At 48.7% G+C, this 23,681-nt stretch overlaps 1 protein-coding gene across 3 annotated transcripts in view; it reads left to right on the forward strand.

Moving 5' to 3' along the window:
- ABCC12 (ATP binding cassette subfamily C member 12) overlaps positions 1 to 23,681 on the forward strand; it is a 71,902-nt gene that overhangs the window by 40,907 nt on the left and 7,314 nt on the right. For all 3 annotated transcript variants that reach the window (XR_007721912.1, XM_050773185.1, XM_050773186.1), the window contains exons 15-24: positions 2,607 to 2,741; positions 2,855 to 2,930; positions 3,010 to 3,081; positions 6,002 to 6,091; positions 7,034 to 7,137; positions 9,124 to 9,321; positions 10,091 to 10,317; positions 13,320 to 13,457; positions 17,379 to 17,565; positions 23,098 to 23,187. Coding sequence is in view for 2 of the 3 variants with exons in the window: in XM_050773185.1 (XP_050629142.1) it covers positions 2,607 to 2,741; positions 2,855 to 2,930; positions 3,010 to 3,081; positions 6,002 to 6,091; positions 7,034 to 7,137; positions 9,124 to 9,321; positions 10,091 to 10,317; positions 13,320 to 13,457; positions 17,379 to 17,565; positions 23,098 to 23,187 (1,317 nt within the window). In the remaining variant the exon portion in view is untranslated. The remainder of the gene's footprint in view (positions 1 to 2,606; positions 2,742 to 2,854; positions 2,931 to 3,009; positions 3,082 to 6,001; positions 6,092 to 7,033; positions 7,138 to 9,123; positions 9,322 to 10,090; positions 10,318 to 13,319; positions 13,458 to 17,378; positions 17,566 to 23,097; positions 23,188 to 23,681) is intronic.

The raw sequence follows: 23,681 nt of genomic DNA on the forward strand, positions 1-23,681 counted from the left end.
TGTTACATAAGGGCCTGGTCTGGAGACAGGAAGCAGGTCTTTGCAAGGGTAAGTCAAGCTGGGGTGGAGAGGGAGGGGCAAATAAGGTTGCCATGGCTATAGGATGCTGCAGCCAGCATTTTAGAACCCTCCAGTAGTGGCCAGGAGGACCAGCCTAAAGAGGGGGTTCCTCGAAGACCCTATAAAACCAGGCTTTCCCATTGCTGTGATGCTGCCCCTAGCCTGAGCCGACCTTTGCCCGGGGCTAGAGTTCTGGCCCCGGAATAAGCTCCAGGCATCCGAATTTTGCACATGGGGATTGTCTGGATTTCCTCTGCGTGGGCCTGAGCACCTCCAGGAAGCATCACACTGGGCTGGTGTGGACAAGAGCTCCTAGTTCTTCTTCTGGCCTAGTTCTTCTTCTGAGTTAGGATGGAGGACAAGGTTGGATTTCTTCAAGACCCCCATGAGGTGACTGAGAATGGGCTCTGGCCAAGTCCAGGTGCTAAACCTGGCAGCCCCCCCTCTGCACCTGGAATCTCCCTGGAGACACCCTGCAGCAGGGAGGGCTGTCCTCTGAGGGCTCTGGGGATCCGGAGGGGATACGTCATCCCTGACAGGTGTGGGTCACAGCTGTCCCTCCAGGAGTCCTCATGAGGGGAATCACAACGTTGGTCCTGGTTCAGTCTTTGAAACTGACTGAGCCATAGTATGACCTCAGGCAGGAGCCATCTTCACACCAGGCCCGTCTGCTCAGATTCCACCTTCCCCTGTCATTTTATCTCACTTTTTGCAAGTTGGAAGAGGCAGGTAGCCACCAGGTGGCACAAGATCTTAGTCCCGCTGTCCCTTGTCAGGGAGGATGGAACTCAGAGCCCCCAAACTGGGGCCTGGGGCTTTTCCAGAGCCTATCCCCTCTTCTCTTACTCTCAGGCCCATAGGCAAGCATCTGAGTGGTTGGGATGAGTGATCGCTTTTCTAAGGAAACCAGTGAAAAGAGGCTGGGAGCAGCCACTGAAATCCAACTCAGGGGCAGAGTCGGTGACAGTTTGCAGAACAAAGCTGCTCAAATCGGCCTCATATCTCTGGAGTGAATTGGGGACTTGCTGGCCAGAGGGGGCTCCCTGGGAGCGCCTGGAGCTGGAGTGTGTGCTGTGGCACAGGCAGAAAAGGCCATGGGACTGGAGCAGGCTTATAGTGTCTCCGTTTCCCCATCTGAAATATCAGCCAATAAGACAGAGAGCTGGGCAGTTAGTGGGAGGGAGGCATGAGGGCTGGAACTGTCCAAGCTGTTAGAACTGTTATCATTCAGCCTTTGGGCACCCTCCCAACTCGCCCAATCAAGTATACAATGACCGAACACAGCTACTTCTTTCAGGCTTGTAATCAAGAGCAGCAGAGATTGATTTGACCTTGGATGAACCGTGCAGTATCAGGGAAGACCTCTGGCCCATACTGCAAAGGCTTCTTTTGGTCAAACCATCTTTAGTCTCAGCATCTTGCCTGCCTCTAGGAGCAGACTTCCTTGATCCTGGTGGGGAGAGCTCTGTGTCTCATTCCAAAATGAAAGGAAAACCCTCTTAGCAGAACTCTTTGATCTCACGAATGATATGGAAGTGAAGGGAATTCAAATTAAAAAAACAGAAGTGCTTTGGGCAAAATATGGGATGCCAGCATTAAATGTAGCTGTGTTTTTATCTCATAGATAAAGCTGGCATAAATTCCTCAGGCCAGGGAATGTGGCCTGTTGCCTGGGGACCACACCATGGTCTGCTTCTCCTGGGCTAAATGGGGATGACGAGGGAGGCTTATAATGTTAGAACAGAGAAGGGCCTTCGTGAAGATCATATTTCCCCTCGCTACCAAGTCCTGGCTGTAGTGACTGTCAGTTTTACTTTCCCCAAATCTCCATGATCAGATTTCTATTTATTTATTTATTTATTTATTTGAGATGGAGTCTTGCTCTGTTACCCAGGCTGGAGTGCAGTGGCACCTTGGCTCATTGCAACCTCCGCCTGCCAGGTTCTAGTTATTCTCCTGCCTCAACCTCTTGAGTAGCTGGATTATAGGTGCACACCACCACACCTGGCTAATTTTTGTATTTTTAGTAGAGATTAGGTTTCACCATGTTGGCCAAGTGGGTCTCGAACTCCTGACCTCAGGTGATCCATTGGCCTCAGCCTCCCAAAGTGCCGGGATTACAGGCATGAGCCATTGCATGCAGCCATGATCAGATTTCTTAGGAAGGCAGCTCATTTAAGGAGCAGTAGCAAAGGAAGATTCAGTGTGCTTCACTGTGACAGCCAAAGGCTGGCGTTTTTTGGACTCATGAGACCTGTGGGTACTAGATGAATGGTTCTCTGCTAGGGGCCAACCTGCCCCCAGGAGGCACTTGGCAATGTCCGGAGACATCATTGCTGGTCACACCTCTGGGATGGGGTGCTACCGACATCTAGTGGGTAGAGGCCAGGGAGGTTGGTAAATATCCTACAACACACAGGACAGCCCCCTCAAACAAAGAATGATCTGGCACCTAAAGTCAACCGTGCTAACTAAGGTTGGAGAGGAGTTTGGCATGGGCTCTCCTTTCCAGGCAGAAGTTCATTGTCGATCACTTACCTCTGCAGTTCTTAGAGTCTTGTGATGAAGTTATTTTATTAGAAGATGGAGAGATTTGTGAAAAGGGAACCCACAAGGAGCTAATGGAGGAGAGAGGGCACTATGCAAAACTGATTCACAACCTGCGAGGATTGCAGTTCAAGGTAACTCACACCTGGGCAGGTGTGGGAGCAACTGGGGAGGAATCCCTCGGGATTTCCTGCCTGGGAGACGTCCTGTCACTTAGCTTTCAGAAGGAATTCCATTTTGTCTCCAGGATCCTGAACACCTTTACAATGCAGCAATGGTGGAAGCCTTCAAGGAGAGCCCCGCTGAGAGGCAGGAAGATGCTGGTATAATCGGTTAGAATCCCATCCCTCTTATTGTCCTTGGCTTGAATGGACACAGATCTCTCTTTATTTCTCACCCTAGTTTTGGCTCCAGGAAATGAGAAAGATGAAGGAAAAGAATCCGAAACAGGCTCAGAATTTGTAGACACAAAAGGTATTTACCACTCATCCCCTTGGTCACATACACTTAAGGATGTATTGGGCATCTACCGTTTGGGATACACACAGTGTAGACACTGTGCATGTCATTTTGCGCAGCCAGAATTGGATGGTCTAGGGTACTGTGTGCCTTGGGGTTCCACTGCCTAAGTCCAAATTTTGGTTCCACCACTTACTAGTTTTGTGACCTTGAGCAAGATACTTGGCCACTCTGAACCTTAGCTTCCTAATCCATAAAATGAGGAAGTAGTACCAACCACAATTTCTGGTAAAGATTAAATGAGAAAATGAACATAAGTGATTCGCATAGTGCTTGACACACAGTGATGCTTAATAGTTATTATGAGCTGGAGAGATCAAAGTAATGCACGGGGATTCATCAGAGGCAAAGGCAGACACAAGAGCTGTTTCCCACTCTTTATGGGGAGCATTGAGAATGGATTATGAAGCAATGAAGAGATTGAGGTGGGATAAGGTTATTCATTCTTTCAACAAATAAAGGTTAAGCATTGACGGTGTGCCCAGTACTAAGCTGGGCTGGGGAGAGCAAGAAGAGATGCCCGTGTTCTCAGGATCTTGTGGTCTGGCGGGGACACAGGCAGATGGGTATCTATGGGAAACCAGTAAGAGTAATGGGGAATTTGGGTGAGAGAAACCAACACGTCAAGGAGGGCTTCACAGAGGGGTGGCCTTTGGACTGGTCCTTCAAGGTTGTATAGGAGTTTGCTGGGGAAACTGCAGTGAGAAGGTGGGAGAGGGTAGAGGGCTTGAGGTTGAGGGCAAGAGGTGATTCCAGGGAGGTGGGGAGACAAGATGTGGAAGATGAGCCTGGTGGGGGCCAGCTGGTCAGGCCACCTCTTCTCCTCCGTAGACACCCTGCCTTCATTCACTCCACATCCCTAGAGCACCTACTCTGTCCCTTGCCCCATGCTGGACACAGAGAGGGCTGGGGTCAATAGTCCTCAAAGTATACACAGCAAGGTGGCTTTCCAAGTTAGAGTTCTGTTTCTCAAGGATGCATAGCCGAAAAAACAAAGAAACAAAAAAACTTAGCACATTTCATCAAATTTAAGATGCTATCCATTTTTTAAGGCTACCACCATTTTACCTACCACTTGGAAAGAAAAAAAAAATCTCTGCTAATTAAATGATATGACATACTAGCAAATGGAAGGCACATCCAGATTCCAGAGATGTTACAATGTGGGGGAAAGAAGTGAGCCTTGGAATCGATGAGATCTGGCATCCTCAATGGTGCTTGTGACAAATGCATGCACGTTTGGAAAGGCAACATAGTTTTGCAGTTCCAGAGGCTTCCAGGGCTGAAGTACCCAGATATCTCTTCTGTGATTTTTGGAGAAACCTCCAGGCTGCCCGGGATTTGGGGTCCCGTGGAGAGAGTAATCTCTGTTCCTCACTTCCTCATCACTCACCCCTCTCTGGAAAGGAAAGTGTAATCGTGAAATTTCATGCTGGAGAGAGACGCAGTCCTCAAGGATAAACAACTGGGTTGTCAAGGGCTGTGAAAGGTGGAGGAAGGGAAGACTCGTGAACTGGTTAAAGACAACACTGCCCACCTGCCTGGCATCACAGCGTCTTCTAAGGCACAGCTGAGGCAAACAGAGCATCAGCGGCACTCCTGCCCTGGCCTGCAGGCTACGAGGTGATGTGACCAGTCCCTTTTGTGCTTCCGGATGCCGTTCATTAGACTCTGCCCACACGCTGAGGCGTCTCCCTCATTTTGCAGTTTCGAGGGAGACACAATAGGCTAAAGTCAGGCTGAACATTTTCAAAGGCGCTCCAGGTTCCCAGGCAGCGAGTGTAATGGTGGCTCTATTCAGCAAGGTGCCTTTGAGGCGTGAAAGCTTTTCCTGTTGGGCCAGGGTGCACAGAATCTGTACGTGGGGTGCCCCCTCTTCTAACTCTATTTATCTCTGTTTATAAAAGCCAAGTATGGTGTATAATTCTGCTTTGGAGTTGACGTTTTCACGCTTCTCTGTGGAGGAGCGGAAGAGACATGCATTCAGTACTGGCTGCTGGGAGCTGCTTTGTCCAGCATCCCTTTTCCTCCAAAATCTCGTTTCCATGAGAACTTGACAGTCATTTTCCCTTCCCCTTGGGGAATGGAAGAACGTGGGACAGACATTGAGGGAATCAGGTGTCCGTGCAGCAGCCAACCTAGGAGTATACGCTGGTTTTCTTCTGCATGGCGTGAGCTCTGAGAACACAGGACCTGCCTCTTTCTTGCTTACTCTGTAGCAGATGACAAGGGTGCCCTTACCACTTCAGCACCCCTAGCCCCCTCCCAAATGCCACCTCTGCATTCCTTTGCCTGGGGGCTCTTTCTAGGAGTTGCCAGCTACATGTCAAGCTGGAAGCGCAGGAATTAACACCCCCACCCAGGGAGTGGCCTTCACCCTATGGCCAATAGGAATCGGTATAGAAAAATCCCAGATCCCTCTCGTCACGTGGAAAAGCCCTGAGTGTGTGTCTACACTGGTTCTGAGATTTCTTCACATGGGATGAAGCCCCAGTGGCCCATAGTGGTTGCCAGCTTGGTGACATGCCTTATTCCCTTTAGCTCCCAAATAAACCTCGTATTCATAGGCTCTTCTTGGGTGCCACTTCTAGGAGAAATAGACCAAGACAACCCTTGCATCCCCCGGACTGAGCATATAGTAGGTGCTTAATAAATATTTCTCAAGAGAATAGAAGCTTACTTCACAGGGCTGTACTGAGGACCAGGTAGCACAAAATGAGCAAAAGTGTGTTGGAAATTTGAGAGCATGGGACGAGTGGAAGGATGTGTCACAGCCCCCTTAGCCGTGCTGTGGAGTCCACGGAGGGGCTGTGCCTGGCTCGCTGGGCCCCCGCCCCAGTGGTGAGAGACGTGGCACTTGTGTTTGTCTCCACAGTTCCTGAGCACCAGCTCATCCAGACTGAGTCCCCCCAGGAAGGAACCGTGACCTGGAAAACATATCACACGTACATTAAGGCTTCTGGAGGTTCAGTATAAAACAACGAGTTTCTTGATTTAATTTGCATTTAAAAAAAAATCCTGTCTTAAACTGTTGGGTTCACATTTTATGATTTCTTTAACAATTACTCTCTTTATGGGAGGGCCATTTATCAATGCTTTTATTTTTTCCCCTCCTAAAAACTAACATGTGATAATATAGCCTTTTAAATGGAATCATTCTTCATCTCCACTAAAGCTGCCAGACTCTCTTTTATTGGAGTAGAGTGAGCAGCAGCATGACCCGTACCTTGCACTCCAGTTGCTCTGTACAACAGTGGCCAGTCCATTGCCAGCCTTCCATACAAGGTTTTCCTTGGTTTCTTTTTCTTTCTTTCCTTTTTTTTTTTTTTGAAGTGGAGTCTCGCTTTGTCATCCAGGCTGGAGTGCAATGGTGCAATCTTGGCTGACTGCAACCTCCAACCTCCGCCTCCCAGGTTCAAGCAATTCTCCTGCCTCAGCCTCCCAAGTAGCTGGGATTACAGGTGCCCGCCACCATGCCTGGCTAATTTTTGTATTTTTAGTAGAGACAAGGTTTCACCATGTTGGCCAGGCTAGTCTCGAACTCCTGACCTCAGGTGATCCACCTGCCTCAGCTTCCCAAAGTGCTGAGATACAGACGTGAGCCACCATGCCCGGCCTTGGCTTGTTTTTAAAGAATACTGAGTCACTGTTATTGAAGTGCACATTGGTGGTTTTTCCAATATGTTCACTGTTTGGACCCATTTTCCAACCAGGTAGAACAGATGTCCCCATGGCTCAGGGCCCCAACACTCAGATATGCCACATCAGTCTAGCAGGTGGTTTCCAGGTGTGCGGATCCTTTTCCTGCAGGTTTTGAATTTCCCATCAGGGTTGGGACCTGAGGAAGGTCAGCCCCTGCCACATGCTCACGTCTGCAGCCCCTTGGGCCTCTCCCCTCCTCTTGCAGGGTACCTCCTTTCTCTCTTCACTGTGTTCCTCTTCCTCCTGATGATTGGCAGCTCTGCCTTCAGCAACTGGTGGCTGGGTCTCTGGTTGGACAAGGGCTCACGGGTGAGTTTCCCTTTGGCATTGGAAGATACCGAGTCTGTGTCTTGGAGTAAAACACTGCTGCCAGAGCATCTGACTGTCCCTGCCACCATGCCATGAGCCCACATGCATCCCCCTGCCCTTTTCAAGAAGTGGAGGTCAGATGCTTACACCACAGGACCCAAGCCCCTGGAATCCCCTTTGGTTTTTCAAGACAAGCAGGGCATAGACACCACTTTCAGATTTTAAAGGGTTGACTAAAGAAGACGTGTGCCCCAGCTTGTCTGGAATCAGGCATGTACAAGATTGGGTCAGTTTCACAGTCTCTCTTGTAAGTTTCCCCCAGGAAAGCCTAACACGGATTTGTGTCTTCCTAAAGAGAAATTGGCATCTTGTTACGGACACTGCCCAGTGCCAGAAGGTCCCACATGTCTCTGCTCCCCAAAGTCGTCTCTGCATGAACAGGACGGGCAAGCATCAGATTCAGGCTCTGCAAATGCCATGGAGCCATGGGGGACCCTTCTCTGCAGGGCCCTTCCTGGGAAGAACTGATGTGTTGACTCTCTCTCGAGCTTGCTGGGAGCTCTCCCAGCTTTTGGCCAATGGTCTCAAAGCTTTCCTGGAGCCCTGGGGAGTGCTGTGGGGTCACTGGCCCATCCTCCAAGATTACATTTGGTACAGCTCTGTTGCTATGACAACCAAAGGGAGGTGGCACTGGGGAGACAGGGGCAGGGGAGAGGCTGCCGGGCACAGCTTTCCAAAGCTAGTCCCAAGGGGAGAGGCTGATGGGTGGCCTGCTCTGTGCAGAAATAGAGAGCCATCTCCGGAATAGACAGATTCTCCCAGATGCCCTCTCACTCACGAAGAGCTGTGTCCTTGGAGGGCCCGAGGTTTAGGATCAGGGTGTAGCTTTCTCACAGGCTTGGTGCTTCCCCAGGAGTCCCACTGCCGTTGGCTGATTAAGCATGCAGCCATGGTGGCTGAACCATGTGTTTGCCCCTGGTGCCCCGGACACTGTGCGTTTGCCCCTGCCCCTACCCTCCCAGACATGCAGCCATGGTGGTTGAACCATGTGTTTGGCCCTTGTGCCTTGGCACAATCAAAGGCATAGGAGTGTCTCCTCTTCAGGCTGGGCCGTCTATCCCTCAACTCCCCAGAGATACTTTTGCTTTCAACGATGTTCATCCATCAGCCACCTCTGGTTTACATTTCCACTGTGACTGTAATCAGCAAAATGGCATTTAGAAGAAAGATACTTGTTTGCTCCCCAAGGGCAGTCTTGACTTTTAGCACACAGCCCAGAGAAAAATGAAACTGCCAATTTCTCAGGGCGAGGAGATGCCGTCTCCCCATAAGTGCTGGCAAAATTGTGTGTTTTCGCTGGGCAGGACAGAGCCACAGATTCTTTGAATCCTCTGAGAGCCACTTGTATTCACTGGGCACCCTCCTCCCCACCAAAGATCCCAGGGCAGTACCCTAGCACCCTCTCAGTTACCCCTTGGGAAAAAGAAAGGGAAGGGACTGTGGAGCTGGCCCGTCATACAGAGAAGCCCCTGAGTCACCCCTGGTGGCTGCTGCCACACAGCTCAGCATGCTGGAGGTCAGTTCCTGATCCTCTGCCTGAGGGTTACTCCTCCAGCCTTGTAGAATTCTGATTCCCCATTTGCCTCTCTGATCTTCCCAGCCCAGCATTGCTTCTGGTGTCCCGAGGTGCTGTGAGCTTCGGGGATGGCTGCCCGGTGCCCACCTCGTTTCTCTGCTTTGTTTTTCCCACTGACTGTGCTGAGCTCACAGTCAGGTGCCCCTTGGGGTCATGAGTGCCAGCAGGAGGAACCCCGCAAAGCTCAGAGGCCCCAGAAGGGAACAGATTAGATTGTACCCACCTGATTCATTCAAAACACTCATGTCCTTGTTCTTAGTTTCTTCTCTCTGGAAAGATTATCCAGAAAATTCCTGTTCTCCTGGCAGGAATTTATCAATTCTTGGTGCTTCTCTTGTTTTTCTCTGAAGATGACCTGTGGGCCCCAGGGCAACAGGACCACGTGTGAGGTCGGCGCGGTGCTGGCAGACATCGGTCAGCATGTGTACCAGTGGGTGTACGCTGCAAGCATGGTGTCCGTGCTGGTGTTTGGTGTCACCAAAGGCTTCGTCTTCACCAAGACCACACTGATGGCATCCTCCTGTCTGCATGACATGGTGTTTAATAAGGTATGGCCACAAGCATTGCAGGTGTACCCAGTTATTCAGTCAACAAGGTATATGGAGCACCTGCTGTGTGCCAGGCATGGTGCTGGGCTCTGGGGACAGCCAGAGCCCTCATAGAGCTTGCAGTCTAGTCTGGGAAGAGTCTCCCAAATAGCTGATTACCAACTAAAGGTAGATTCCAGGGAGCTGTGGGGGTGGATCATCAGCCCTGAGGCTGGGCGGGGGGGTGGAGGCAGGGGAGGCCACTCCACGGCAGAGAAGTGCAGGCCAAGAAAGCAGCTCCTGCTCCAAAGAGCCCTGAGTGCGACACGGGCCTCAAGAGATCCTTCCAGCCCCCTCCGCATTCCACTGCCATGGTAGGCAGCAGCCAGGGGCTGGGAGGGCCCTGGCTGGAGCATATGGGTGGGGCCCACACTTCGGAGGTAAAGAGACAAAGTGAAACTTGGCTTTTTATTGCCATGGGGCACAAAATTCCTTCCTCTGACAAAGGCATCAGACTCTCCTGTCTCAAGCTGCATCCCAGATTTGGAGGGGAAGCCTGACCTATAGGGGGTCTCTCGGGGCCTCCGCACAGAGACTGAATCCCCACATTCACATTCATTCACGGTGGCCGCAAGAAGGGGGTGCATCCTCCCTTTCCCAAGATCACCTGACACACTGTGCTGTGCCCTGGAAAAAAGGTCAGGCCCTGTGCTCACAATTTCACCCCCAGCAGAGCGGCAGGGTTTACTGAGCACCCACCTCGACTCTGACTCTCTACTGTTCTCCACAGATCTTAAAGAGCCCAATGAGCTTCTTTGACACGACTCCCACTGGCAGGCTAATGAACCGTTTTTCCAAGGATATGGATGAGCTGGATGTGAGGCTGCCGTTTCACGCAGAGAACTTTCTGCAGCAGTTCTTTATGGTGGTATTTATTCTCGTGATCTTGGCTGCTGTGTTTCCTGCTGTCCTTTTAGTCGTGGCCGGCCTTGCTGTAGGCTTCTTCATTCTCTTACGGTAGGCCCATGTGCTATTTACACAAGAAAACAACACACACGCACACTGACTGGGTATCACGTGATATTGAACATTGAGTGCTTGCTGTCTTCACTGATGGTCTACCATTGATTTTTTGTACTTAGTAAATGCCAGGTGCTAAGTGCTTTGCATACATCTGGCATTTTAGCCTCGGAGCAACCCTGAGAGGTGGAAGTTATTGAAAGATTAAGGCATTGGTCCTAGGCCAAGAAACTAGTAACCATGATTGCCACCTCTCTGCTGATATGTTCCTAACCATGGGGCTCTACTGTTGCTGCTCTGAGCTTTGAGAAATAACCCCCACCCTAACCATGGGTGTGTTTAGAGAAAGGCCTTAGGCAACTTTGCACGTTGTGGGGGCAGGGGTTCCCACTGCAGCTGTGCACACCCACCCTGGGGGAAAGCAGGAGGACAGCCATGATCCCAGCCTCCTAGGACACCCGCCCTGCTCCCTGCTCTTCCTGGGGTGAGCTGGGGTTCCCAGCAGGTAGCATGGTGGGTATTGGGTGAGGGCAAAGGGTTGCAAATCAGAGAAATTCGCATTAGAGCCCCAGCTCTGCCACAACCAGCTGAAGGACCTTGGAGAAGTCAGAGAGATGCTGCACACCTCAGTTTCCTCTCTCCCTAAAGGTAATCATTGAAATATATGCCTCACCTGTTTCAGAGGGCTTGCGAGGATCAGGGAAACTACACAACCAATGACTTGTTGGTTAAAAAGGGAATAAGCTGTTAGGCAAGAGTTTCCATAAAAATCAATAACTAAAAATAATCATTTATCATGATCCTAGACCTGCCCAGCCAGTGGGATAGTTATTGCAGATCTGAAAGAGAATTCCCCAAATTATAAAATATTCAGCCCACAAACCCTGGACTTGCTTTCACCTGTGCACAGGGTTGTTGGTTTTCACACTCAGATCCTGGTTTTAGAAATAATTGCTGTGGCCACAGTGTGGAGGATGAATGGAGCTACAGAAAGGTCAGGGCAGACTATAGGGCGGGAGTCCCTTGAAATCTACAGTCTGTGTGAGAGAATTAATGAGGACCAGAGGTAGGCAGCAGCAGTGGGAACAGAAGAGAGGTGTGGATTTGAGAGTCATTTCCATGGTAGTGTCATTAGGGTTTCACTTCCCACGTCTGGTGGAATTTTGGGTGTCGGGGGATGGGAGAAGCAATGAATGATTTCAAGGTGAAGAGCAACGTGAAGAGAGATACGGGTGATGCAGGAGGAGAAGCAGTTTGGGTAATAAGAATACGAATTTAGTTTCGGATGCTTCAGTTCTGTTCAACAAGTCTGCTGATGGTGTCCATGGACAGTGGCAAATGCGGGTGTGGGGATGTTCTGGCGCAGGAGAGCTGGACTCTGTGCAGGGGCAGGTGTGGCTCTGGGAGCTGACACCGTGCCCTAGGGAGCTGGGAGAGCTGGACTCTTGCTGCTGTCTTCACTGTTCCCGCGGTGACCCTGAGGAAGTGAAATTGTCACCGGTGGAGGGTGTTCAGGTTCTTGACGTCCTGAGCAAAGAATTGGACAAAACGCACAAAGCAAGGAAAGAAGGAAGCAACAAAAACAAAAATGAAAGTACACTCCCACAGGGTGGGAGCAAGCCGAGCATACGGGCTCAAAGGTCAGTTACAGCATTTTCTGGGGTTTAAATACCCTCTAGAGGTTTCCCATTGGCCACTTGGTGTACGCCCCATGCAAATGAAGTAGTGGCCCATGATCAGTATGATTGGTTGCAGAAAGCGACCAATCAGAGGCTGAAGTGAAGTTACAAAGTTACTCCTATACAAATGAAGACTTGGTCTGCCACCAGCCTGATTGGTTGTGGGAGGGGACTAATCAAAGGTACATCTGTCACCCAGAAAAAGGCAGGGGCAGGTGTGCAAGGGGAGTAGCCTTTGAGCCTTTTGTTATGTAGGCGGAGAAAGTTGGGGTTTTCCTTTCGATTTAGTTCTTGGAAATCAGTGTGAATTGGCCTTAGATTCCCTGCCTCCAGACCCCATTCTGCCTCCAAATGAAATGGTCCGAGCCTCCAAACTCAAGGGTTTATTGTGATGACCAAATACAAATAATTTCTGAGAGTCATTTACAGGATAAAAGCAACTCCTGAATGTCATTCTTACAGTGGATTCTTTGGGCTCATGTTCCTTTTTGTCATTCCTGTGTTTGATCATTGCTCCTCTCTGTCCTCCTGTTTATGCAGTTGATTTACTTAGTAAAAGCTCTTTCTCTGCTCTGTACTCACCCTTCTAGCTATAAAGACTGGACAGACCAGAGCTCATCCTGCTTGAATTATCCAAGTGTTTCCAACCAACTCACTTTAGCTCTGCACTAATGAGGCTTCCCTCCTCGCTGCCCTGGGTTTGTTTTAGCTGAGAGTCTGGAGGTTTGATTGTCTTCTCTCTTGGGGGCCAGCCAGCTACTGTACACACCCGAGGTCCCTGGTCTCCTGCTCACCAGGGCTCCTGGAGCTTCCACACAAAGGGGAGCTGCATCCCGTGGGGTTTGGTTTTAAAGTCAACTATAATGATGTTCATTCAAAATTACCTTTGAAAATGCCTTTAGAAGGCCACATGTTGGCAGTTGACACACTGGGTTTTCTTCCAGAGTTAGAACAGATCACTTTTTCTCTGGCTGGGCACTAAAAAGTGGTTGGCTGATACTTAGGGGCTGCGCTGTATGAGAAATTTTGGTTTTTGAAGACTAGAATCATGCCTTGTGGAGCAAGACTTTCCTGATACGAGAAACACTTAGCACCGTGGCCAAACGAGTGCGGCTGACTCATGGTTCTCACGCCCCGCCATTCCCACACCTGGGGCAGGCATCGCTGCAGAGTGGCAGGCCCGCTCTTCATCCCCAGTTAGACGGCACCGTCTCTGACTTAAGCCCTGTGCTGAGTGCCTAGTTGGCTCTGTATGTGTGAGGGCAAGTCTGATGAGACCTCACTTTGTGGCCCACTTGGCCCCTTTCAATTTTCTTCCAGTATTTTCCACAGAGGAGTCCAGGAGCTCAAGAAGGTGGAGAATGTCAGCCGGTCACCCTGGTTCTCCCACATCACCTCTTCCATGCAGGGCCTGGGCATCATTCATGCCTATGGCAAGAAGGAGAACTGCGTCACCCAGTGAGTCCCACGTGGGGCCCTGCCCCAGGCCCCTATGCTTCATGCCTGACTCCGATGGGGAGGGCACAGGAGGAGGGAAGTCTGGGCTGCTGGGGACTGATTGTAGACAAACAGCTGGAAGAATGAGGAGGGGTCCTTGAAGACACTTGGCCTCACGGCCTCTCTTCCAGCATCTGGGGCCCCAGAAAATGTGAATGAGGGGAGCTTGTTCAATGGCAACCTTATTTGTTCTATTTTTCATTCTAAAAGTAAAAATGTGTTTGATTCAGGAAGATAGAGCAAAAAAGGAAAAAGAAGAAAAAAAATCACTTATAGCACCCCACAAACCCAAACATATTAATTTTTTTCACATATTTCCTTCTAGTTTTTTTCTTTTTTTCTCTTCATGGAGTCTTCTTTTTCTTCTTAAGTATTTATAATCATTTCTTAAATTTATTTAACAATTTAAAATAGCCTGTTTCATGTTATTACATGTTTCTTGTAAAAATAATTTCTAAAGGCCACCTTTCATTTCACTTAGCATTTTCTTCTTTTTAAAATATGGGGACTATGTTAGTAAATCTCTCTGGCATCTTCCAGCTTCACACTTCTATAATATGACATAAAATGTATAAATCAGACTGGGCACGGTGGCTCACGCCTGTAATCCCAGCACTTTGGGAGGCCAAGGCAGGTGGATCATGTGAGGTCAGGAGTTTGAGACCAGCCTGGCCAACATGGCGAAACCCCATCTCTACTAAAAATACAAAAATTAGCTGGGTGTGGTGGTGGACACCTGTCATGTCAGCTACTCGGGAGGCTGAGGCAGGAGAATCACTTAAACCTGGGAGCTGGAGGTTACAGTGAGCCGAGATTGCGCTACTGCACTCCAGCCTGAACGACAGAGTGAGACTCCATCTCAAAAAAAAAAAAAAAAAAAAACAAGGTATAAATCACAGTAGGCTCACTGCAGTAACAATAACCCCAAATCTTAGGGAGTTCACGCAATAAATTTTTATTTTTCCTGATGTCACAATTTAGTGACAGTCCATGGGGCAACAGTAGGGGATTGTATTCCACACTCAGGCATAGTCTGTTTCCATCTGGGGCTCTTCCATCCCAAGGGCCCTGGGGTATTCTCTCGGATCATCTGTGTTGAGCCAGAAGACAAGGGGACCAGGAAGGAGGACCCAGGGGGAATTTTATAGTCCAACCCTAGTAAAGCATCCCAAGATTTCTGCACATTCATTGGCCAGATTGGAGTCACATGGGCTCACCTAACTGCAAGGGAGACTGGGAAATGTAGTCCAGCTGTATCCAAAGGAGGAAAAGAAAATGGAGTTTGGTGAATCCATAGCAGCCTTTCCCACATAGATTTTCTATCTTTTCCTTCCTTAAAAAGCTAACACACCCTTCAGAGAGAAAGAATTAGATGTAGTTCTAAAGGGTGCGTTGAATGCATTCTAAGTTTGGAATTGCATTAAATTTATTTATTTATTTATTTTTATTTTTATATTTTGAGACAGAGTCTCACTCTGTCACCCAGGCTGGAGTGCAACGGCACGATCTTGGCTCATTGCAACTTCCGTCTCCCAGGTTCAAGCAATTCTCTTGCCTCAGCCTCCCAAGTAGCTGGGGCCCTGCCAATTTTTGTATTTTTAGTAGAGACAGTGTTTCACTATGTTGGCCAGGCTGGTCTTGAGCTCCTGACCTCAAGTGATCCACCCACATTGGCCTCCGAAAGTGCTGGGATTACAGTGAGCCACTGCAACCGGCCCGGAATTGCATTACATTTAGAATTTCATCGAATTCTCTCTCACGCCCCCTCCATTTTACCACCCAGGATCTCAGAGTACACTTGACATCACATCTTGTCTTTAGTTCAGTCAGCACCTAGTCCTGACCCTAGTTTGACCTGAACATCGTTTTTCAAGAGTGCTGCCTCACACATAGACCCTTCCAAAGTCCTAGCCATGAGGAAAGCCCATGGAGCCGTTCGTCTACTCACCCACAACAAACACACATGCAAGCTTTGTCTTCCCACAGCTTCTCCTCCAAGATTTCTGAGAGAATCCTATAAGGAGCCAAGAATGACTGATGAGGGTTCCCTTCTTTTAATAGTTTCTTTCTAAAGGGCTTGGGTTTCTGACATGTATTGCTTTTGCCACCAGACAAAAATGCTGCAGCTTAAAAAATGTAAAAAGGTTAGAGGTCAAATTCCAATTTGATCCCAGCTAGTGATTTTGTTTCTATGCAATCTAACCAACCACACAGATAAGACCATAGGTGACTTCCAGGTCACAGAGGCTGTCAGTTGAATTTGTATGCTGTATAGCTACATGATAGAAACAGCACTGTGTTTTGAATAATATTTTGATTAAGCTCTGGGGAAAATAAGTTAGAGTTAAAACAGAGAGGAGGAGAGGGTGATGGAGCCCAGGGCGGCTGGTCAGAGGGGCTTCCGGGCAGAACTTTGGGAGGCCTTCCAGGACAGCGTGGAGCAGCAGTGCCTGAGCACATTCACGACTATGCCAGGGGAGGAATTCTACCTCCTTAGGGCTTTAAGCATGGAAAGGATTTCATTTTTTCCCCCAATAGTTTTTACCAGCTGTTCTCATGAAGCCCTTCCCCACTAGATCAGGGAAGCCACAATGGCAGTTGAATCTCATGTCTCTTTTGGTTAATGGTCATCTCAGTGCGGTGAAAATTTCAATCTTGAATGTATTCAAGCCACAGGTCTCTTTCCCCCAGAGGCTTGGTGTGGCAAGGCTATGCTGTGTGTGTGTGTGTGTGTGTGTGTGTGTGTGTGTGTGTGTGTTTAATTGAGAAGCACCTGCTCTGTGCTTTTAAACACCCTCTTCCTTTTCTCCAGGCCTGGCTCTCTGATGCAGGGGAACTGGGGAGGGGACAGCAGGAAGAACACATCCTTGGGTGACTGGCACCTCTGGGCCATTCTCTCCTTTCTGCTACCCTTTCCTGCTGCCGCAGTGCACTGTGCAGATGTGGGACAGCAGCTTGGAGACCCCAGCAGGGCCAGAACCCCAGAAGTTCTGCCGGCATTGCTGGATTGGTAGGAGTCACTGGGTCTTCCTGTGAGTTCTGCCTGGAAGCCCTCACACTGCACTCCTCTGATGCAGAGGCCTCTTTGCTCCATGCCAGGGACTGCAGGCTCCGAGGTCATCTTTCTTCTGCTATCTCAGCCCTAGGAACTGAGGAGCTGATGAGATCCGCCTTCCATACATCTGGGGAATGCGGAACTCCAAGGGTGGGTCTTGCCCCTGTCTCCTGGCTATGTCATCTCCCTGTCACTCCGCTCTGTGCTTCTTCCCCCCTCTCCAAGACCTTTGGCTCCATGGACATGCAGCAGGGATGCAAGGTGTCAGCTTCCTCTCCTTGAAGAGGCTTCCAGCTTTATAAGCAATTGTCTTCCATCTTCTTTCTCTGATTCAGGGAGGGAAACCTGACATGCGCCCTCCCTTCCCTCCTCTACGGTCAGAAACATTGACTTCCCTAAAGGTGACCTGCTCCACAACCCACGCCCACCCTTTCTATATATCAAGGGGGCCAAATGTCAGTTCCACAAAGCCTTTGAGGATGGCTGACTCCACGATAGGGATCCTTTGGAGTCAGAATGTGAAGCACTCAGCACCTCTTATTCTCAGCTGTAGGTTCTAGCTGCCAATTCTGGGAAAGACAGAAAGAGCCACTTAGCACCCTACTCTATTGCCACATGAGATTTCCCAAAATATGTGCCAATCAAAGATGTCTAGAGTGGCAGATTTTTAAGAGCATGAATATATGTTCATTTTTGTAAGAGTTTTCCATGTGAGAGTGCATTCCCTCAATTAAAAATTCCCTGGCCTCATTTCTCCAGTCACCCTAACCCTAAGTCTACAGAAGCACAACCCGATCTCCTGCTTTTTCTGATTTTCTTGACTGTAGGTTTAAGATGCTAAACGACGAAAACTCCAGTCACCTCCTCTACTTTAACTGTGCTCTCAGGTGGTTTGCGCTGAGAATGGATGTCCTCATGAACATCCTTACCTTCATTGTGGCCTTGTTGGTGACCCTGAGTTTCTCCTCCATCAGCACTTCATCCAAAGGCCTGTCATTGTCATACATCATCCAGGTAATGCCTGGTGCAAGGTTGGGCTTAGTCTGGAGGCTCCGGCTTATAATACATCAGGGAGGGTGCTTTTGGATGGACAGAACAAAAACCCCAACCTGAATGGGTTTAAATGAGAAAGGGAGCTTAGTGGCTCACATCTTTAAAAAGTAGGATGGTTGCGTGGACTTCAGGCACAGTGGGATTATGGCTCTGAGCTTTGCGCATGCCCTGTGATCACTTTCCTCACAAGTGACCAGCAGCCTCTGGGGTCTACAGCAAAGAAGAAGCAGAAAGAAAGCATTTCCTGCCCTAGCCATGGAGGCAGGAGTCTGGAGCTTTACTCTTATTGGAGGAAAGCATTTCCTGGCCCAGCCATGGAGGCAAAAGCCTGGAGCTTTACTCTTATTGGATTAATTTAGGCATCCCAGAACTAATTAGTGGTTTGGTGGGATACAGATCATTAGTTAGGCTAGGGATGGAGTTACACCTATTTCCAACTTTAAGTCACATAGCTACTCCACAGTGGAGGGAGTGAAATGAACGCTGGAGAGACGGTCATAATGTCGATGACAATTACTGATTTATCTTTTTGGTTGCTTTTTTATTTCTTTTGAGTAACAATAATAGGTGAACATATGGCATTGATTGTGATTGGCTTCAGGCCCTGTCTTTTAACTAAATTAATTCATTTCCTCCCCACAACAACCTTCCAATACTGCCGTGATCCCCATTTTGCAGATGAAGGAACTGAGCCCCAGAAAGACTTGGCCTGAGATCATACAGCTGTCATGTGTGAGGGCCAGGATTTGAATGCAGGCCACCTGGACCTCATGTTTGTTTGAATCTTGTTATCTTTGGAAACTTTCTGACATAGTCCTTATTCTTAGTGCTGTGAAACTCTGGAATAATGTATCTGAATGTGGGTCTTTATTCATGTGTTCTGTTTGATGCTGTGAGTTCTTTAAGATTAAAGTCAAATTTCTCATCAGCTTGGAAACATGTCTCCTTTTTCTCCTTCATTTTGACAATGTCCTCTTTTTCTTTGTTTTTGTTTTCTTACTGTATTCATGTCAGTTGAATATTGAATTTCTTGCATCAATTCTCTATGTTTCTTTTTCTTTTCTCTCAAAGTTTCCATGTTCTTGTCTTTTTATCTTGGGAATTTTCATTAGTTTTGCCATTCAGCTATTCCTTTGAATTTTAAATTTGGCAATCCTATATTCATATATTTAATTTCCAGAAGCTCTTATTCTCTGAGTTTTTAAAAGAATCACTTTTTACATGGATGCAGTGTATTTTTGAATCTCTCTGAGGATATTAATTAGTGTATTAGTTAGTTCTCACACTGCTGATAAAGACATACCTGAGACTGGGTCATTTATAAAGAAAAAGAGGTTTAATGGACTCACAGTTCCATGTGGCTGGGGAGGCCTCACAATCATGGTGAAAGGTGAAAGGCACGTCTTACATGGTGGCAGACAAGAGAGAATGAGAGCCAAGCACGAGGGGAAACCCCTCGTGAAATCCTCAGCTCTCATGAGACTTATTTACCACCATGAGAACAGTATGGGGGAAACTGCCACCACGATTCAATTATCTCCCAACCCACTGGGTCCCTCCCACAACACGTGGGAATTATGGGAGCTACAGTTCAAGATAATTTGGGTGGGGACAAAGCCAAACCATATCAGTTAGAGTCTTTTTTCCCCTCCTAAACTCTCCTCCCTTCTTTGACTTGCATCTGTTTCTTCCAGAGGTAGTTTTTCTTTTTGTTTCTCTCATTCTTGCTCTTTCGTGCCGTTGGTTTTGTCCATCTGTCTCCTGACCCATTTGTATTTAACCTCGGGGAACTAGGTTCGGTTTTCAGAGTTTCCTCTGCCTTTGTTTCACCTTGCTAGGTGTCTCCTGATGGGAAATTTTATGACTACAGTAGGTGGGTGGGGGGCTTTTCCATAGGCTGGCTTCACTTCAGGAAAGCAGCCAGGGAGCTGACTTTTAGGTACCCAAATGCAAGATTTAAAGAAGTTTTTATATGGGGACTATTCTGAGAGCCCCATTTATCCCCAGGCAGTTAATTCAATTTCTTTAGAGAAAATCATGTGTATGTGTGTGTATCTGTGTGCACGTGTGCTCCCATGCCTAGGGAAAAAGGGTCCAACTAACTCTGGTTAGGAGAAAGAAGAGGGGAAGAGGAGTGAGTGAACCAGATGGGAGTGGTTGTCTATATAGAGAGCCTATCAACCAGCCTCTTTGTGGGCCCCCTTCTCATACCTGGAGCCTCTCTGGGTTCTGCTCTTTAAACTCTAGCATGCTCTGCTTCCATTTTATCAAAAGGCTCTCATCCTCTTTCCATCTTGTAGAAATTTGTAGCTCATTCACTGCTGTCTCTCCTCAATCCCCTTACTGTTAACGGTCTATTCTTTATGGAAAATTTATCTGATATCGTTTAAATGGTATTTTTGGGAAGAAGGAGAAACAAAAACGTATTCTCAGTACTCTCTTTTAAGTGGGGAAAAATGAATTTTCCTTGGGTAACTGGTTTCCTGTATTGATAGATGTTTTCATTTGTCGTTGCCTAGTAAAATATCAAGCAGATGATGTTGAACAGTTTCCCTTAATTGGTCCAAGTAAAACAGCTTTCCCCAACTAAGGTCATGCTTTTGGGCAATATTATCAGCTTTCCATGAGATTGTTTTCAAACATTCCTGAAAGGTCGTGCACAGCATTGAGATCTATGGGAACACTTGTTCTCCAGCTGGCTCTGTGGCTTCATTGAGCATTAGCCCCCTTTGGAGAACACAGAATCAAAATGACAGCACTCCACTTGAGACTAGAGAAGACTCCCTAGATGGATGAGAAATTGGCATGAAATCCCACAGAGCAGAAAGTGAATGCAAAGTGACATCATATCACATCACGTAGAATAAGCACTTCCTGGGGCCAGCACTGTGCCTTTGTGGGCATCCTAAATCTGGGAGGGCTGCCGTGGCCTTGGGAGCTGATACTCTTGCATTTAGCAAAAGATGTATATGCCCTTCTCAAGGGCAGGGTTCATTCATTCACTCACCAGATATCCCCTAAGCACCCACCATTAGCCGGGAATTGTGCTAGTGGCTGTGGATTCAGCAGTCAGCAGTCCGAACAAGTCCTGCCCTCATTCTAATGGGCAGCTGGAATAAATGAGGGGCAAGTAAATAGATGAGAAGCTCAGAAGGTGTTTAAGCGTTGGGAAGACAACAAGTGGAGGAATGTCTCTGTCAGAAGGGGAAGCAACATTTCATACAACAGCCACAGGAGGCCTCTGCTGGGACGTGGCTTCCAACCTGAGACCTGAAGGATAAAGAACCAGCCAAGGAAGACTGGAAGAAAGAGTGCCTCAGGGAAGGGCTCAGCAGTAGGCATGATCCTGGCATGTTTGAGAATCTGAGAAGCCCACGTGGCTTCAGCAAGGTGGTATGAGGTGCCAGCAGAGTAGAATATGTAGAGCTTTGTAAGTCGGGGGCAGGGGTATTATCTGTATTCCAAGACTGGGTTTCTCAACCATGGCACTGCAGGCTTTGGGGCTGGATAATCCTTTTGGTGAGGGGCTGTTCTGTGCATGGTAGGATGTTCAGCAGCCTCCCTGGCTCTGCCCATGAGATGCTGGTATTACGTCCCTCCTGCCAGGTTGTGACAACCCAAACCGTCTCTAGACATTGCCAAATGCCCTCTCTGGGGCAGGTTGAGAACCACTGCTCTAAAGAAGTGGAAACTGCTGACCTGTATTAAGCAGGGAGGCCTGCTGAGGGGCTCTCAGAGGGTCTGCACCGAAAGGTGGACGCTCTCCACGTCACCCACCTGCTCGTGCCCCCTGCCTCTTTGCGGCTAAGGCCTCTTGCTTCTTACTACAGCATTCTTATCCTGAGTTTGACTGGTGGACTTCTTATCATAAATGCCTCAGCTCACACAGTCCTCTGGAACCCCCTATCTAAGCTAACTCCCCAGCTCCAGCCCCTCTCCTACATCATCCTTTCGGGACATTCTTGTCACTCCTGCAATGGCCTTGTGTGCCATCTCCACCAGTCCACTAGAATGGAAGCTGCGTGAGTGCAGGGATCTTGTCTGTAACCTTCAACCCTGGAAACTGGTGCCCCGACCAGTACCTGGCCCATGGCTACTGCTCAGTCAATGAAGTTCGCTAATGCATGAGATGGCCCTGCCTCTAGCCCACTTGGTGACACATGCTGTGGCTGCCCCACCTTTCCAGGGCAGGCTGGAGGTTCCAGGCATTCTCACACCCAGGAGCAGGTGTAGCAATGACTGAGGGAGTCAGTGGCTATGTACCCACGTGCACCTCAGCTTTCTTACCCCAGCATGGGCCAGTTCCGAGGTGTGCTCCATTCAGTGTCCCAGAGCTCCCAGGCCAGCTGGACTCTCAGTTGCCCACAGCAGTAACGTCTCACAAACACACCTGGTATGGGCAGCCTCTTCTTCCCCTGCTCACTCCTCCATCCCCTCCTGGTACAATCTGGGTTCACTGCCTATGTTCGTTTGTGAAGGCTGCTGTGACAAATTACATGCTTGCAGGCTTCAAACAAGAGAATGGTATTCTTTCACTGTTGTGGAGTCAGACGCCCGGACTCAAGGTGTTGGCAGGGCCAGCTTCCCCCCGGAGGCTCGGGAGAATCTGTTTCTTCTCTCTTCCAGCTTCTGTGGCTGCTGGCCATCCCTGGCATCTCTTGTCTTGTAGCTGTATCACTCCAGTCTCTGCCTCTGCCTTCATGTCCCCTTCTCCTCTATGTTTTCTCCTCTGTCTCTTATAACGACACTTATCACTGGACTTAGGACCCACTCAGGTGATCCAGGATGATCTCAAAGTCCTTATTAACACCTGCAGAGATCCTCTCTCCAAATGAGAGAGCATTTGCAGGTTCCAGGGATTAGGAAATGGGCACATCTTTTAGGGGTGGGGGACACCATTCAACCTGCCCTAATATAATCCTTACAGTCAAATCTCAGGGTTGGCCCCTGGGAGATCCAGGCCTAAGGTGGGTGATCTTAGCAAGCCACATGCCCCAGTCTGAGCCTTGACTTTCTCATTACTATAGCAAGAAGACAGGCTTGATGGTTTTCTGTTCTCTTATGGCGATGTGGTTTTCAGTTGCTTTTTGAGCAAGAGGCTGAGGGAGGGCTGCTCTGAGATGCAAGACCCTGCCAGGTGGCAGCAAGGGGCCGATACCTAGCAGTTCTGCAGCTCCCAGAGAGAATTCCCACCACTCAAAGAGGCGTGTGATCAAGTGGTTCTGTGGGGAGATGATTCTCACCATCTGGAGTGCTGAGGAAAAATGTAATTACCATTTGTTTCTAAATACAAAGGAAGTGTTTAAAGGCAAAACACCCCAACAGGAATATCTTTACTTCTGGGCACTTGGCTGGGAAGGCAGGCCTCCTGTCTGTGCCGTCCTGCTTGAGGCAGGGGAGGGGTCATTCACCAGGGCTGCCTCCTGAACCGGGAGCAACAGCACCCGAAGGAGGAAGGGGCTCTAACTGCGGCTGCTTGCTCCTTTTTAACAGCTGAGCGGACTGCTCCAAGTGTGTGTGCGAACGGGAACAGAGACCCAAGCCAAATTCACCTCCGTGGAGCTGCTCAGGGAATACATTTTGGTAAGAAATTAGTGTATCAAAGAGGAGGGACAAGTTCATTTTGGCAGGGCTTGGGCAAATATTGGATCTTTTTAGATGCAAAAGGGGTCTTTTTAAAAAACTGAAATCAGACTGGGCGTGGTGGCTTACGCCTGTAATCCCAGCATTTTGGGAGGCCGAGGTGGGCAGATCACCTGAGGTTAAGAGTTCGAGACCAGCCTGGCCAACATGGTGAAACCATGTCGCCACTAAAAATACAAAAATTAGCCAGGCATGATGGCGAGCAGTGGTAATCCCCGCTACTCGGGAGGCTGAGGTAGAAGAATCACTAGAGCCCAGGAGGTGGAGGTTTCGGTGAGCTGAGATCCTGCCATTACACTCCAGGCCAGGACAACAAGAGTAAAACTCCGTCTCAAAAATCAAAAACAAAACAAAAAAAACCCCCAAATCGGATGAGTCATCCCTCTTATTAAAACCTGTATTTACAATACATTCTAAAGTCCTTGATGTTGAAT

This window comes from Macaca thibetana, chromosome 20, assembly GCF_024542745.1.
Source record: "Macaca thibetana thibetana isolate TM-01 chromosome 20, ASM2454274v1, whole genome shotgun sequence".
NCBI classification, from domain to species: domain Eukaryota; kingdom Metazoa; phylum Chordata; class Mammalia; order Primates; family Cercopithecidae; genus Macaca; species Macaca thibetana.